This window comes from Phoenix dactylifera, chromosome 14 (genome assembly GCF_051530095.1).
Source record: "Phoenix dactylifera cultivar Ajwa chromosome 14, Ajwa_hap1_PhDact_Kaust_v1.1, whole genome shotgun sequence".
Taxonomy (NCBI): Eukaryota; Viridiplantae; Streptophyta; class Magnoliopsida; order Arecales; family Arecaceae; genus Phoenix; species Phoenix dactylifera.
This window is the reverse complement of record NC_143203.1, coordinates 21,418,519-21,433,674: the sequence shown is the minus strand read 5'-3', so window position 1 is coordinate 21,433,674 and position 15,156 is coordinate 21,418,519. Positions and strand designations below refer to the sequence as shown.

Here is a 15,156-nt window from a genome sequence, read left to right as displayed (position 1 = left end):
TGGTTGATCATGATATTTCAGTTGCTTTATTTGCTGTTTTCTTAATAATGTGGATTTCATATTCAGGTGTAAACTTTTTTTTTTTTTAATCATGCTCCAGATTTAGCCATAAACAATAATTGGGACTCAGGTTGGGCAAGAAATGAGTTTGATTTCAATCTGATCGTCGTTTTTGGTGAAAATATTATAGGTTTCTCTTTTTAAATTTTTTCCAAGAATTTGTGCTATGACTTTGATTGTCAATCAGACCCTGTCAGAACTTGAGGATAAATTAGAAGAGACTTTGATCATAATTTGGATATGGCTGATCTAATACTTACATTTGTCATGGATGGTGATGAAATAGTTGGAACTTTATTCACATGGTAGTGACATGGACAATCTACTAAAGAGAGATAACTGGAAAGGTAGTTTTACTGGATGGTTGTTCAATCCATGGAAGGAGAGGAAGAGTTACATTAGATAAATGTAACCCTTTGGAGTTCAGAACTTTCTTAGGCAACAGATTAGTCTGTTCTAGAGTCTTCGTCTAGAAATATCCATTGCAACAAATAAATACCAATATTGCTATGCTCTAAAATAGTTACACAACTCCATGGGGAGCCAATCCTAGCTACATTTGGCCTTGTTATTCACAAGCAAAACAAGGTCAGCAGGACCCACGAAACAAAATGAGAAAAAAAGGAATACATGTTGAAAAAGCAAGGCAGGTTGTGATTCCTGTCAGATAAGGCAGCCGATTGGGTTGCTTTCTTTGTTGCTCGACATTATGATGGTTTTCTCTGGGACAGCTATGGGACCATTCCTAGTCTTCTAAATCATCTTTTGTTTTCTAATTTTATTGGATGTATTCATACTAGAAATGTATGATCTATCCAACCTATCAAAAAAGAAAAATGCATTTGCTCATATTATTGTCTGCAATGTTCTAAACAATATCCAATTTCATGCTTTTTCTTCTTTTCTTGATGCCAAAGTGATTGCACTTTCCTCATCTTTTTCTTCTTCATGATCGTACTTTCACAAGAGAAGGGATCACCCACCCAATTTAATCAAAAATTCAGAACGGAGAACAGAACATGACCATTCAAGAAGAGCTGGAAAAACTATCAGTGTTGTTTTCCAAGGTTTAAATGAGCATCTAATCTCTAACCAACAAGTGCAATCGAGCATGCACAAAAAAATAATGATATTAAGGAAACGAAGAGAATTTTACTAATATTAGAGTGTATTGATTGTATTCTTTTTGGTGAAAAACAGAGCCAAATCCTAATTACACTATCATTCTGCAAGTAACAATACAGAGCTCTTACTACATAATGCATCTCAATAAGTCACACAAACTTATACCGCCATGTTTTGGGGCCTCAAGACTCCTCTCCTCGACAGCATCCAAATTATCATACAGAAATGACCTAGTTCAATATTTACAGCCCTGGCCTTCGAAAATTCAGTTTTTATTTACAAAAACTTAATGAACCCTCATAAATAATTTAATAGCAATTCTGCATTTGAAAATGACGTGAAAGTCTTCATAGACCACATCTAATAGCCTTCTACACCTAGAGAGCAATACTTCACCAAAACCCTGCTGCTGAGCTGTGTCTTGAACATCCAATTATTCTTTTTCCCTTTCTCATTGATACAAAATTCGCTTCATCCCCTACTATTTACACCACTTGCACATAACATATTTTCAAAAAGCTGCTTCTATTGATTCATGTAGCACTGCAATCTGTTCATCTTAATGCTCATTCAATCATGAATCAACTCCCATTGAATCTGGGTGAAAGAAAACTCCTCAGACTTCAATGCATCAAAATGGTCTTCAATTATGGTCAGAAATTTTGGATGACAAAATATTTATCCTCCTTGGACAATGATCCTTGTAGAGGAGTCTCTTCCAAATTTATCTTTCTCTGAATAAAATATATGAACCTGTATCATATAATTTAAGTATTCTTGTCTGGACTGCATATATGCTCTTCTGCTCAGATCCACCGGGTGCACCTGATCTTTTTACATCTCCCATGAGCAAGATTATCCTATAATACAAGATGAGAGAGAGTTGATTGTTGGAAGTCCTCATCAAACTCTGAAAATCAGAAGACCTCGTCAAAGTCTGAAAATACTTTAAGTTAATTATTGTCAGGCATATAAGTTACCTTCAGCTAAAATGGGAGCTCTCAACTAAAGCTTCAACTCTGCCTTCTGAATATGACCACCATGGCAAAGCTTCTCTTCTCATGACATGATTCAATGCCGATCCAGAATTCCAGACAGACCAGCATACAATTAAATAGGCCTTAATGCCAAATAGTTTATCTCATAGATAGGAAGACCAAAGTGATCTGCATGGATGATCAGGAAGAAGAAGCTTGATTACAAATGCAACATAGAAGAAAACACAGACAATTCAAATTGTTTTAATCCAGAGAAGGAAATATAGTTACTTGCCCTACATTAGATACAAATTTAAATAAAACGTATCAACATCAGTAGTTTTAATCACAATCATGCATTAGCAAAAGACGAACCATAGGAAATAACTACATCCTAATATTGTCATGACCACTTCTGCAGCTGACAACACCACCAAATTATTTTAAGCAAAAAAACAAAATAGGGTTTTTAGTGGGTTAAACCGATTGACAGGCCATACAATGTTGGATTGCTTTGGCTAATTGGAGGCCAAGTAGAGAACCCATGAGCTGGCATTTAGATAAAAATCAAGGCTCTATAGGCAGCAGGCTCAAGCTTCCCTAAACCAACCTATATAGCCATTTACCTAAAAATGACACATGTTGCACACACCCCGTTTAATCGACACTCAGAGCCGTCCACCCATGAGTCCCTTTTTTCTATGATGTTTGATAAGGACCATGAGTCCCATAATCAACACATGACATTATTCAAGAAATATTCTCCTCTTGATTTTCCTATCTGAAAACAAGAGAAATACAAAATAGAAAGTAAGAGTTGATGTACGAGTTTCTATTCTATTGTGCATGCAAACTTCCCTAGGCATTACAAGCAACTTGATTCCCTATTAAATGTAATTACCTCCATTCTTCAAGATGGAAACAAGAAGAGCACATAAATGAAAGTAAGAGTGGATATGCTCACAGCAGCATTTGGCATGCAAACATGCAAGTCATGTTTTGGTTCTGTTTGTGACTAGCTTGGTTTATATTCACTGCTACAACACTCTTGATACTGAAATACTTAAGGGTTACAAGAGCTCCTTAGTTGTAGCTCTTTATAGTGGTGCCTTTAGATATCTTACATTTAAGAGAGAGGGGACGAAAGTAATGCACCACATAAAACAAGTGTTATTAATTATTACAGCTACCATCCCATGTAAAACATTTGCCCATCAACTCAAAAGTATGTACCTCAAGCATCTTCCCTTTTTGGCCCTTTAATTTGATAGTTACAAGGAGTTTTTTAACAGGCGATACACATGTTTACAAAATAGGGAGGTAGGGACAGATTTTGTGAGGATGTCTATATCTACAAATGTAGGTAGGTACGTTATGTACATACACATTCATACATAAGATACTGTGGAAGTAGGGTATGCCCTAACAGCCATTGGGTATATTAGACATTGTATTTTGAGATATTTCATGGGTATCTCTTCCACATACACTCAACAACAGTTAGAGGGATGTCTCACACGAGCTGGAAAGGAGTCCACACATACCGCTTGCATGTAGAATGAACAAGTTGATGGTTGTGTATTCCAGGGAAAGAATTGCATCATTCTAGACACTTGAAAATGCTTCACAGCTATGGGTGAGGTTAGGCATCACAGCTACGGGTGAGGCAGAATAAACCTATGTTGGATATTTATTCATGCAATATTTCATGAATCTTTATATGAGAGCAAAGACATATTATTATAGACATGTATTTCTTTGAGAAACAGATCTCTTCATTCCAGAGAAGAGTCTCAATTGTTAAGCATACCTCACCCCTAACCCTATATTTGACCTGATTCTCAGATGGGGCTTGAGCATCAACTGAAGGTGGACAGTAGCAGACACATATTTCATGTTATACAATCCTTATCCAGTAAGATGCATATCTAAAATCTGATGAATAGAAATTTTGGTAAGGAGAAGAAAATGTATTTTGACTGAAGTCATCCATTATTTAAAATGGAGCAAGTAGAAATTGCAGGTTATGTAGCATGATGGTAGCTGAGCATCATCATTTTTTTATTGGTTAAGAACATGGTCGGCGGAATCGTCCCGAATCGGGTGGTTCGGAAAGTACCGACCGTACCAGCGGCGGACCAGGACGGTTTCGGCAACTAAAACGAAAAGCCGTCAGAGGGGGAGAAGGAGAAGAAAAGAGAGAAAAAGAGAGAGAGCGAGCGGGGGAGGGAGGGAGAGGGAAAGGAAGAAAGAGAGAGGGCCGCAGAGGCCGGCGAGCCGCGGGGAGCACGCGCGGAGGAGGCGGAGGAGGGGCTCCCTCTTCGGGTCCCCTGTTTTGAACGAAATAGGAGACCTAAAAGCGGAGCCCCTCCTCAGCCTCCTTCACGTGAGCTCGCCGGCCTCCTCTATTGTATGGTACGGCCCGACACATAACAGTACGGAGGCATACCGACCCGTGCCGCCGGGCAACCGGTCCAGGCTCCAGTTCCGGCACAACAAATGTTAGTTAAGAAGAAATTCACGACCGTTCGAGTTTTGCATGGTTTTTCTCTTTTATGTGAATGTTAACCGAGTAAAAAGGCTAAGCAAAGTATTGAGGAGAAAGAACATACCTGAATACCAGAGCAAATCTATAAAAAAGCAGCAGCGTAATAGAGAATATATGATCCTTTGCTGGAAGTGTAAAATAATAAGGATGTTCAACTGGCCCTGCCAATTCCGATATTACATTTTTAAGAAGATATTCACATATAAATTATACTCAAGCTTGTTGGTTTGCAGATTGAAAAAATACCTGTCCTAGATATATCAATATTTTCCTAAGTCCTGCAAGAATCAATGTCTACAAAATGTTCTCTTTTTTTTATAAAAAAGAATTAAATATAGCTACAGCCTGCAATTTTCTTTGTAGCTCTTTGCTCCATCAACTTCCTTGTCTTCCAGGCACTCTCCCACAACCCTGCTGATGCATATGCATTTGCTAGGACAACATAGTTTACTGATCTTTCAGGATATAAATTAAGAAGATACCCAGCAGCAATTTCCCCAAGAGATGTGTTACCATGCATTCTACAAGCCCCAAGCATAGCAGCCCAAAGTGATGCATTAGGCTTAGCATCCATCTTGCATACAAAGTCATATGCTTCTTGTAATCGACCTCCACGTGCAAGAAGATCGACAGCACATGAATAATGTTCAGCTCTTGGGTGGATCCCATACTTGCGAACCATAGATTTGAAATACTCCATTCCTTCATTAGTCAAGCCGGAATGGCTACATGCAGATAGAAGAGAGAGGAATGTAACATCATTTGGCTTCACTCCATCATCCTCCATCTTCACAAAGAGTGCTATTGCACCTTCTCCAGAACCATGCTTTCCATATCCCGTAATCAATGAAGTCCATGAAATAACATTTTTATATTGCATTTCATCAAAAGCACAACGGGCATTCCAAAGTTCTCCTGACTTCGCATACATGTCAATGAGAGCATTGCCCAAGGCTATATCATGGTTGGACTGGTTCTTAATTACATAAGCATGAATTTGTCTTCCCAAGCTCAAGGAAGCTACATTTGCACATATATTAAGCATGGAACATAAAATCACATCATCAATTCTCATGCCCATCCTATTTATCTCACCAAAAAGCTCCAATGCCTTCCCACTACAGCTTCTTTCCAATGAATACCCACTGATTAGTGCAGTACAGGAAATCAAGTCTTGCTCATACATCGAGTCATATACCAATCTAGCATTCTGGATGCTCCTACATTTTGCATATGCATCAATCAGTGATCCAGTGACGATAGATTGATTCTCATAACCCAATTTGACAGTGAAAGCATGAATCTGGTTCACATGCACAAGAGCTCTAACTAAACCACATGCCTTTAAAAGACTTCCAAGAGTGAAATGATCAGGAAGAAGACCTGTTAAAATCGTGAATTAAGATAGCAAAGAAGTTCATGGGAGCTGAAGTTCAACAATAAAGAAACCCATATATAACAGCAGTAAACTAAAATCTCTGGAGACTTCCTAATAAGAAGGAAAACAAGTATCAACACACATTATTAAAAAATAAATTAAAAAGGTGGTGAGTAGAATCTAATATGCAACATCATTTGTTATCAACTAAGAATGAGATTTAAATGGTATCCAATATCAAAATTGATTATGCGGAACCAACAGAAGGTAACAGTTATCATAACTGTGCAGATATTGACCTCTCATTTACTTAAAGGTCATGTTCGTGAGTGACTTAAGAATCTGTAAACATTTGAATCAGAAAGATACATATTACCTTCAGATTACACAGGCATAGGATTAGATTCTTAACAGCCTACCATATTGATTAACATTAGTGTTGATTAATATAGGTGGTAGTTAATGTATAACAACTTACAAAAAATGAACACCTGCAGCAAGATATTGACAAAGATAAAGATATGTTGTGCGGTAGCTCATAACAGTGCATGGTAAGCTATTAACTATTTTTCATGATATCATGGAACACAATCAAGCACAGAAGCCACACATTCACAAGCATTCACAATTCAAACAAGCATCTAATAAGCTTTCAAATCATAAGTTCTAAGCAATACCATCTCTAAGCATCAAGCAAAAATATCCAAATGCATCCTCTCCAACCCCCTGCACAGCACACCCTCCAATCACCGAATTCCAAGCAACCACATCTCTCTTCTCCATCCTCCCAAACAAGCACCAAGCATCCTCAACCAAACCACACTTCAAATGTAAATCCACGAGAGCACTCTGCACAAACAAATCCTCCGCAAATCTGCTCTTCACAATGCAACCGTGAATCTGCTCCCCACTCCTCACACAACCCAGACCAGTACACGCCCGCAGAGCACTACCATATGTGAACTGATTCGCCTTAAAACCCGACCGACGCATCCAAGAAAAAACCTTTAGAGCTTCCTCTGAATAACCATTCTGAGAATACCCAGAAATCATCGCAGTCCATGACACAACGCTCCTCTCGGGCATTTCATCAAACACCCTTCGAGCAGTGACCAAGTCCCCAACTTTCGCAAAGAAGATCACAAACTTGGTACTCAGGTGCAGAATTGGTGCATGCCCGATTGCCGACAGGTGGTCATGGAGGAATCTTCCTTCTTGTTTGGCATTGTAATCGATGCAGAGTTGGAGTAGAGAGGAGTAGGTGGAAGAGGGTAAGCGGGTGGGATGGGAGTGAAGGGCATCATGGAGAGCTTCTTTTAGCCTGCCGAGCTTGCACAAGGTGAGAACTTTCGATTCCGAATCCGATCGGTGGATAAGTTCTGCGACATTGGCGATGGGTTTTGTTCGGATTGCGTTCATAGAGAGAGATTTCGTTCGAGATAAACTGGTTCGAGTTCGGGAGAGCCTACCGATGTCGCCGGACTCTTGAAGACCACCGGCTCCACAAAACGTGAGATTTATTATCGCGGTGGGACCGAACTCTGGTGTCATCTTCCCGCTTTTCTTTTCAAAAAAACATTAAAATAGAAAAAAAGTATGGAGCGTCCGCTATCGGGGAAGATCTCGGCAGGATGGAAATCTATTATTAGGACTAATTTAAAATATTAATTAGTGAAGGAAAAGGTGATTGGGAAAATTTCGGCTAAAGTTTCCGCATTGTATCAACGAGTACGGAGTCTCCTAAGGTTTATCAATCTATAATAGCTGTGATTTGCTCAGTTTATATGAGCTAAGATAATGAAGGTTGAAATATTTTTATATATTACATAGAAAGGGGTGTTGTAAATCAAAATTTTGGCCCTTGGCAGGCATGAAAACAGGATAGGGCCAAAGAACTATGTTTTGGTTTTTTTTATTTTGTCTTCGATGAAGAGTGATTATAACAAATTAGTAAATATGAATTCTAACTAGTGTAATTTAGGTTGAGAAGTCAATTAGAAAAATTAAAATAACATCGTTGAAAATAAATTATTATTATTATTATTATTATTATTATTATTATTATTATTATTATGTATTTTACATCAAAAAAATCACTAAAGATGTTATTTTCCCAGAAATGGTTACTTCCATCGTTGTTTTACACCAGTTCCATATACGGTCAAACCCCTACATATCCCCAAAACCAATGCTTTCTTCTTACTCACCTGTGCATCATGGTAGTACCCTCCTCTCATACAGCACATCCTTTTTCTTCTTTTTCTTTTTCTTTTTTTTTTTCCTTTTTTGTTAGCTAAGGCAAAAGGAGTCATCCTCATCCAGCTACTCGAATCTAAGCAGGATTCAAACATGGCGATCAGGTACCATGCCCAATGACCTAAAACAACTTCGACAAGTTGGAAAACCTAGCTGGAAAACCTTTGCGCACCATGATCTCCAGCCTCCAGGTCGACAAGATTTGCTTGGCGATCAAGTTTTCGACAGAAACTTAAAAAATAAAGAAGAAAAATCTGAGTGGCCAATTACCTTGACCATGAAGCTCAATATTTGTGCATAAACTAAGCGATACCTGAATGGTGGCACCGTTTGTTTGAATCCAAGGGCAGCACCAGTTTAAGTCCTAGCTCCATGCGTGATATTCTCCAAGTGCCAGTATATAACACCCCACCCACTTCACATAAAACACAAACCAAAGCTTGTTCCACTCGTCCACTAAAAACACAAAACCCCACTGCAACTTGTATCTTCAGAACATAGTTATCCCCCAACCGAAAAATACTAGCCACACCTTGCCTAATGCTTACTTCAAGAATATATAGATAAAGAGTGTGATGGTAATCACAGAATATACAAATTAACAAAAGAACAATCACAAATCAAGCAAATATGATAAGCTAAAGCCAGAGAAAACCATATATGATACCAAATACAGCTTTTGACCACAATATTATTAGCATACTTACTGCCGCTCCATTGGAGTTTTGGATTTCACAGAACCATGAGGCTTAAAAAGAAAAACAAGAGGGTTGAATCGGTGTCAACCCACCACGAACACACTGGACAAAACACATGGACACCTGACTAGGACTTTCAGACACCAGACACGAGACCACGACAGTACGGGCAGCAGCATATCTAAGATCGGAAATTACTGGCCACCACGGAGGCGGAGCACCAGATGAAGAGTGGATTCCTTCTGAATGTTGTAATCCGCCAGGGTGCGGCCATCCTCCAGCTGCTTACCAGCAAAGATCAAACGCTGCTGGTCTGGAGGAATACCCTCCTTGTCCTGAATTTTGGCCTTCACATTGTCAATCGTATCCGAGCTCTCGACCTCAAGGGTGATGGTCTTCCCAGTGAGGGTTTTGACAAAGATCTGCATCCCACCACGGAGGCGGAGGACGAGATGGAGCGTAGATTCCTTTTGGATGTTGTAGTCCGCTAAGGTGCGGCCATCCTCGAGTTGCTTGCCGGCGAAGATCAGCCTCTGCTGGTCTGGGGGAATTCCCTCCTTATCCTGGATCTTAGCCTTGACATTGTCGATGGTGTCGGAGCTCTCGACCTCCAGGGTAATAGTCTTCCCGGTGAGGGTCTTGACGAAGATCTGCATGCCACCCCGGAGTCGGAGGACGAGATGGAGGGTGGATTCCTTCTGGATATTGTAGTCGGCAAGGGTGCGGCCGTCCTCGAGCTGCTTGCCGGCAAAGATCAAACGCTGCTGGTCAGGGGGGATACCCTCCTTATCCTGGATCTTAGCCTTGACATTGTCGATGGTGTCGGAGCTCTCGACCTCGAGGGTAATGGTCTTGCCGGTGAGGGTCTTGACGAAGATCTGCATGCCGCCCCGGAGTCGGAGGACGAGATGGAGGGTGGATTCCTTCTGAATATTGTAGTCGGCAAGGGTGCGGCCGTCCTCGAGCTGCTTGCCGGCAAAGATCAGGCGCTGCTGGTCTGGGGGGATGCCCTCCTTGTCTTGAATCTTTGCCTTAACGTTGTCAATGGTATCGGAGGACTCCACCTCAAGGGTGATGGTCTTGCCGGTGAGGGTCTTCACGAAGATCTGCATGCCACCCCGGAGTCGAAGGACGAGATGGAGGGTGGATTCCTTCTGAATATTGTAGTCGGCAAGGGTGCGGCCGTCCTCGAGCTGCTTGCCGGCAAAGATCAGACGCTGCTGGTCTGGGGGGATGCCCTCCTTGTCTTGAATCTTTGCCTTAACGTTGTCAATGGTATCGGAGGACTCCACCTCAAGGGTGATGGTCTTGCCGGTGAGGGTCTTCACGAAGATCTGCATCTGTAATAAGAGATCCAAGAGATAAAATTAACAAAAAAATCCAAATAAACCGCTAGAAACCAAAAGAAAAGAAACGAAAAGATTGAGATCAGCCCAGACAAAGCTAATAACAAGATCAAAAAAGAAACAATTTAAGAAAAATTTAATCGACGATGGCCTGAGAATGTCACAAAAAAAACCATGAAAAGAAAGAATCTGGTACACAAGATGAAAAAGACACAGATCTGAGCAAACTTCAACAAACCAAAGTTATAATCTAAAAGAAAGACCACATATCAACCCTAGATCGGATAACCAGTGGTCAAACAAAGGAGCAGATCCGATCACATATAAACGAAAAAATTTAAAAAAACTAGATTATAACCCATAAACCAAATGAAAATTAATAAACGAAAAAAAAAATCAAACCCAGATTCACCGATCCGCACGTACGCTCACCATACAGAACGATCGCCGGTCAAAGAAAAAAAAAGGCCGAGAAAAATCAACGATATAACCTCAAGAAACCTGATTCCCACCAATAGTCGAATAAATATCTAAAAACCAAGAAGACAAAAAATAATAATTTCATAATTAGGGAAGCAAAATAAAGAAAAATACCTTGAGAGGAAATTTGGAAAGCTTTCCTTCCGCTTACCTTAAAGAGGAATTGAACGAGGGGAAGATGAGGGGGTTGGGGCCTAATTTATAGCTGCAATCGACCGACTCCCTCTGGTTAAAATGACTTCAGGTGACGTTACCGCCACGGCTTACCCTCCAATAGAACCGTGAAACGCGGAAATTGAGAGAGGACACGCGTAACAAACACGGATCGGGTAGGACGTCCACAGCGAGTGCAACTTTACCCGGAGGTGGCGGGAGAAAAGGATACGTGCCGATCCAGCTGGGGTAGGTGACCGTTAATTTCGCCGTTAAAGATGACTGCAGTGGAAACGGTGAGAGTTTTTTTTTTTTTTTTTTTCGCCCTAGCCTTTATTTGTCCGTTATCGGTAGATATTGTTAGATATTTTTCCCGGGTCAGGTCAGACTCGGATCGAGCCACTATTTGATTTAAGGATTCGGAAACCCCAAGATGGGAAGATCTCCGTCGTCCAACCAGAGTCTATCAGATCGTTCTAGGAGCCGCCGATTCCTAACCCTAACTACCCACCCATGGTCACATTCGCATCACAAATATTCCACTCTCATATAATTTATATGCGCTGTTCAAAGAAAAACACACGATCTTTGATTTGGATGAGCTTTGACGGCAGATATTGCTTCCGCATAGATATTTATATGAGGATTGTTTCCAAGGTTCGACCGTCGGGCGGCAGCCCCTCGCTATTTAACGAGGGTAGGGTTAAGACCTCTTACCTTATACGCAACCTTCCATTCTTCTCTCGTCTTTCGAGTTTTTTGCGCACCGATTTCTAGGGTTTTGCGAGTGGGGAAGCCCGATCTCCGCCAGGTATTGATTTTTCTACGTTCTCTAACGGGGGAATTATGGTTTTTTCGTGGTTCTGTGGATTGCTTTCTTTAGTTATGATTATTTTGGTTAATTTTAGGGATTTCCTTTTGTTTTGGCCTGTTTAATTCTTCTCGATGCATGAAATTTGTTATGTGATGGTTTCTTGGTGGGATTTTTGTTCGGAGTTAATTGGGAAATTAGGGTTTTTTTTTTTTTTGTTGTTTGGGGGATCGGAATCTGTTACGGTTTGTTCTTCTTGACTGCTCGAAGCAAAAAAAAGAGTTTTATTTTTCTTTTTTCTTTTTCTGGGAGGGGGTTTGTTTTGATGTTATGGATCTGATATCGCTGCTACTGTTTCATTGTTGGATAATTGATACCTTTGGTTGATTAGATTTGTTTTTTTTCGTGGTTCATCTAGATGTAATTAGTTCCATTAAATAAAAAGCTAGCTTGCAACTTTAAATAAGAATTTGTCTTGAGAAATCGTAATTTCTTGTATTCATATTGCATCATACGTACAACTTCTTCTATTTAATTCGAGTAATTTTATTACAAGACATTATATTATTAACTTGTTTGCTTTATGTTTGAGGCGTTGTATTTTAATGCACATAGCAAGATGTATTTTAGGGATGGAGTTCAAAGTTTAAATTTCAGCACGACAAGATGACTATGAGATTCAAAAATTTTGGTACTTTGGTTGAAGTTAGAAAAAAAATGAATCAGTATAAAAATTCTGAAAATTTTAGAAAAATAAAAATGCAGTATTTCTATGTCTATGAACTTTAATTATTTCTTGTAGCTGTATACTGAATCCATTAAATATTATTTAATATTAGAAAGTCGTAGAATTATGTTTCGTGAGGTACATCATTTAATATTTGATGGAAATATGATGTATATGATAGCAGGTTTGAAGGTTAAGATCTAGGATGCATGAAACCTTTTTCAAAAAAAATATTTATGCTCTCAAGTCTCAGAAAACTTAATGTTGCAATCCTGCCAAATATTTGTAAAACCGTAAAACTTGAATTTTAAATTAAACGATTCCTTTCTGATGTTCGGTGTGCATGGATTTAAGTGCTAACTGGCATGCATAGCATGGCCTGATATTCATCAATTTAGTGCCTTTAGCAATTTTTAACACTTGTGCAGTACCTGTTGTCTGCTGGTACCTGGTATGCTGTTATACCAGTGTGTGCCAAGTATGCCAAGCACTTGAAATGCAAGGCATCGTATGTATTGTGCTAGTGCTAGGCTGGTACACCACACTTTAAAGAAAGTATGAAATGATAAAAATTAGCAGAGACAGTTGACAATGGCTCAGGTACTTTTGTCTAGAAATATGCAACAAACCCTAGTGTTGGATCCGTTCTGGTTAGAACTGAAATATTTGATTTTGGTTTGGATTTTTGGACAACATTTGAAAATAAAGCATCTTTTGAGGAGCAAGTTAAAATTGAATTCAACTGAACTCTGAACTAAGGAAGCCTATTGTCTTACTGTTCTCACTTTTTTTCTCCCCGAGTGAGGTGCACGTCTTTACAATGAAGTTGAATAACATCTGAAAAGCCTCTTGTCTAGTTGTTTCTGGAAATGGGAAAAAAACTGTCAGATTTTTTATGAGAGAGTAGTACTTTTAGTCACAGATGGAAGTTTAATTGCATTATCTCACACTTTTTCAGGCCTAACTGATAAGAAAGCAAGCGTTGTTTGTTTGTTCTCTTCAACTCGCTACAGTCAAGTGTTCATGTCTGATCTCAACGCCCAGCTCCCTACCACATTTGGTATTTTAATCTGATGATACTTGATTATGAATGTGGAGCTTTCTGTAACAACTGTTGATATGATAAAGACAAGCTAAACCTGTGTTAATCTTTTGGGGTATAGATCCTTTTGCTGAAGCAAATGCTGAGGACTCTGGTGCTGGTGCAAAGGAGTATGTCCATGTGCGCACACAGCAGCGGAATGGCAGGAAGAGTCTGACCACTGTGCAGGGATTGAAAAAAGAATTCAGCTATAACAAGATTTTGAAGGATCTCAAGAAGGAGTTCTGCTGCAATGGTACTGTTGTCCAGGACCCTGAGCTGGGCCAGGTACTAAATTGTTATATGTAGTTGAGGGATATGACGTGAGTATTCTCATGTTTATGCATCCATGAGCTTGTGAGAATATTAATTGGTGTCTTTTGTTTCGTCATTTATAGGTTATTCAGCTTCAAGGTGATCAGCGTAAGAATGTTGCTACTTTTCTAGTTCAGGTACAACTTGCTACTTACCTTTCTGGTTAGAGTATCTGTTTTGGTGTGATTTAGAAGCCCTAGGGTATGAACTGATAGAATGTAGTACCAACATAGAGATCCTACTTAAAAAGTTGGCTGTTTATATTTTACCTTCTCTTTTTGCGGGTCTGTTTGGATGCCCAAGAACCATTTTGCTGTGTGAAAAGGGGAGCTGGAGGATAAAAAGGTTGAAGATTGTGGGGACGGTTCCAGCAAACTTTGAGGTATTTGGAATGTTACAAATTCCAAATTTAGATTGTTATAGTATCACAGGGGAAAGGTTGGCGAACACATGGATTAGGGGATCAATTGTCTCTTCCAATTCTTCATCCCCCCTCATCATCTCTCGCCTGATACAGCGGTCAAGAATCCGTACAGGGGATGTTCATGCAAATGAGTAGACTTTGACATTCAAACAACTCCTTTATTGCTTACTCGGCATCCAAACAGAATGCACTTGTACATGTGTGCATTCATAAACACGCTTGTCATCTGTGTCATCTGCATTAAGAAGATTGTAGATCTTGTGTTTATTGCTTAGAATGTGAATTGTTTTTGGGAACAGTGAAAGAGCTCTAGCAGCCTTGATTTATTATCTGTTGATGCATCATACTAGCTAACCTTGTTTTATTTTGCCTACAGGCTGGCATTGTTAAGAAGGAACAGATCAAGATTCATGGTTTCTGAGTAACTACATATTGAGAAGAAACCGGCCTGTAGGTTTTACAGACTGTAATGATATTGTGAAGCTAGTAGAGTTGATAATATTATTTATATGTCTGTTTCTGGATTGAGGTTTTAGTGGATCCGTTGGCGAGATGACTAACATCTGTGTCCTTATCTGTAATAAGAGAATATTACCTTTCCTAGCTTTTGCTTCAACTTTCAATTGCTCATTTACATGTTCAGGTTTTATTGATGTTTCAATCTGCTGTTATGGGTTATAATGCAGGGATAGACATCTAGCTTTCGAACTTTCGGTAGCTGTAAGACATCCTTTGTTTTCTTTTTAATTGCATCGATACACTGTAGCTGGTGCTTGT

General features: G+C 39.6%; 3 protein-coding genes across 6 annotated transcripts; 1 reads left to right on the top strand and 2 right to left on the bottom strand.

The window, feature by feature from the left end:
- Positions 1–1,210: 1,210 nt before the first annotated feature.
- Positions 1,211–8,859, bottom strand: LOC103703482 (PPR superfamily protein). 4 transcript variants are annotated; one of them, XM_017841889.5, is made up of 5 exons: positions 6,766–8,859; positions 4,957–6,093; positions 4,775–4,871; positions 2,166–2,351; positions 1,211–2,095 (listed from the first exon to the last, which is right to left on the bottom strand). In XM_017841889.5, exons 1-2 carry the CDS (start codon positions 7,637–7,639, stop codon positions 5,039–5,041), a joined length of 1,929 nt encoding a protein of 642 aa, XP_017697378.3. In that variant the 5' UTR covers positions 7,640–8,859; the 3' UTR covers positions 1,211–2,095; positions 2,166–2,351; positions 4,775–4,871; positions 4,957–5,038. The 4 variants fall into 4 exon arrangements, with proteins under 4 accessions (XP_017697378.3, XP_026658917.3, XP_088567028.1 ...); XM_026803116.4 differs by having other exon boundaries at positions 1,211–2,045; XM_088710902.2 differs by having other exon boundaries at positions 4,775–6,093.
- Positions 8,860–9,005: 146 nt separating this feature from the next.
- LOC103703481 (polyubiquitin) lies at positions 9,006–11,074 on the bottom strand. Its single transcript, XM_089927170.1, has 2 exons — positions 10,983–11,074; positions 9,006–10,382 (listed from the first exon to the last, which is right to left on the bottom strand). Exon 2 carries the CDS (start codon positions 10,380–10,382, stop codon positions 9,237–9,239), a length of 1,146 nt encoding a protein of 381 aa, XP_089783296.1. The 5' UTR covers positions 10,983–11,074; the 3' UTR covers positions 9,006–9,236.
- Positions 11,075–11,676: 602 nt separating this feature from the next.
- On the top strand, positions 11,677–14,982 carry LOC103703480 (protein translation factor SUI1 homolog 2-like). Its single transcript, XM_008786334.6, has 5 exons — positions 11,677–11,832; positions 13,518–13,619; positions 13,723–13,928; positions 14,039–14,092; positions 14,756–14,982. The coding sequence occupies exons 2-5, from the start codon at positions 13,583–13,585 to the stop codon at positions 14,798–14,800; spliced, it is 342 nt and encodes a 113-aa protein (XP_008784556.1). The 5' UTR covers positions 11,677–11,832; positions 13,518–13,582; the 3' UTR covers positions 14,801–14,982.
- Positions 14,983–15,156: the final 174 nt, after the last annotated feature.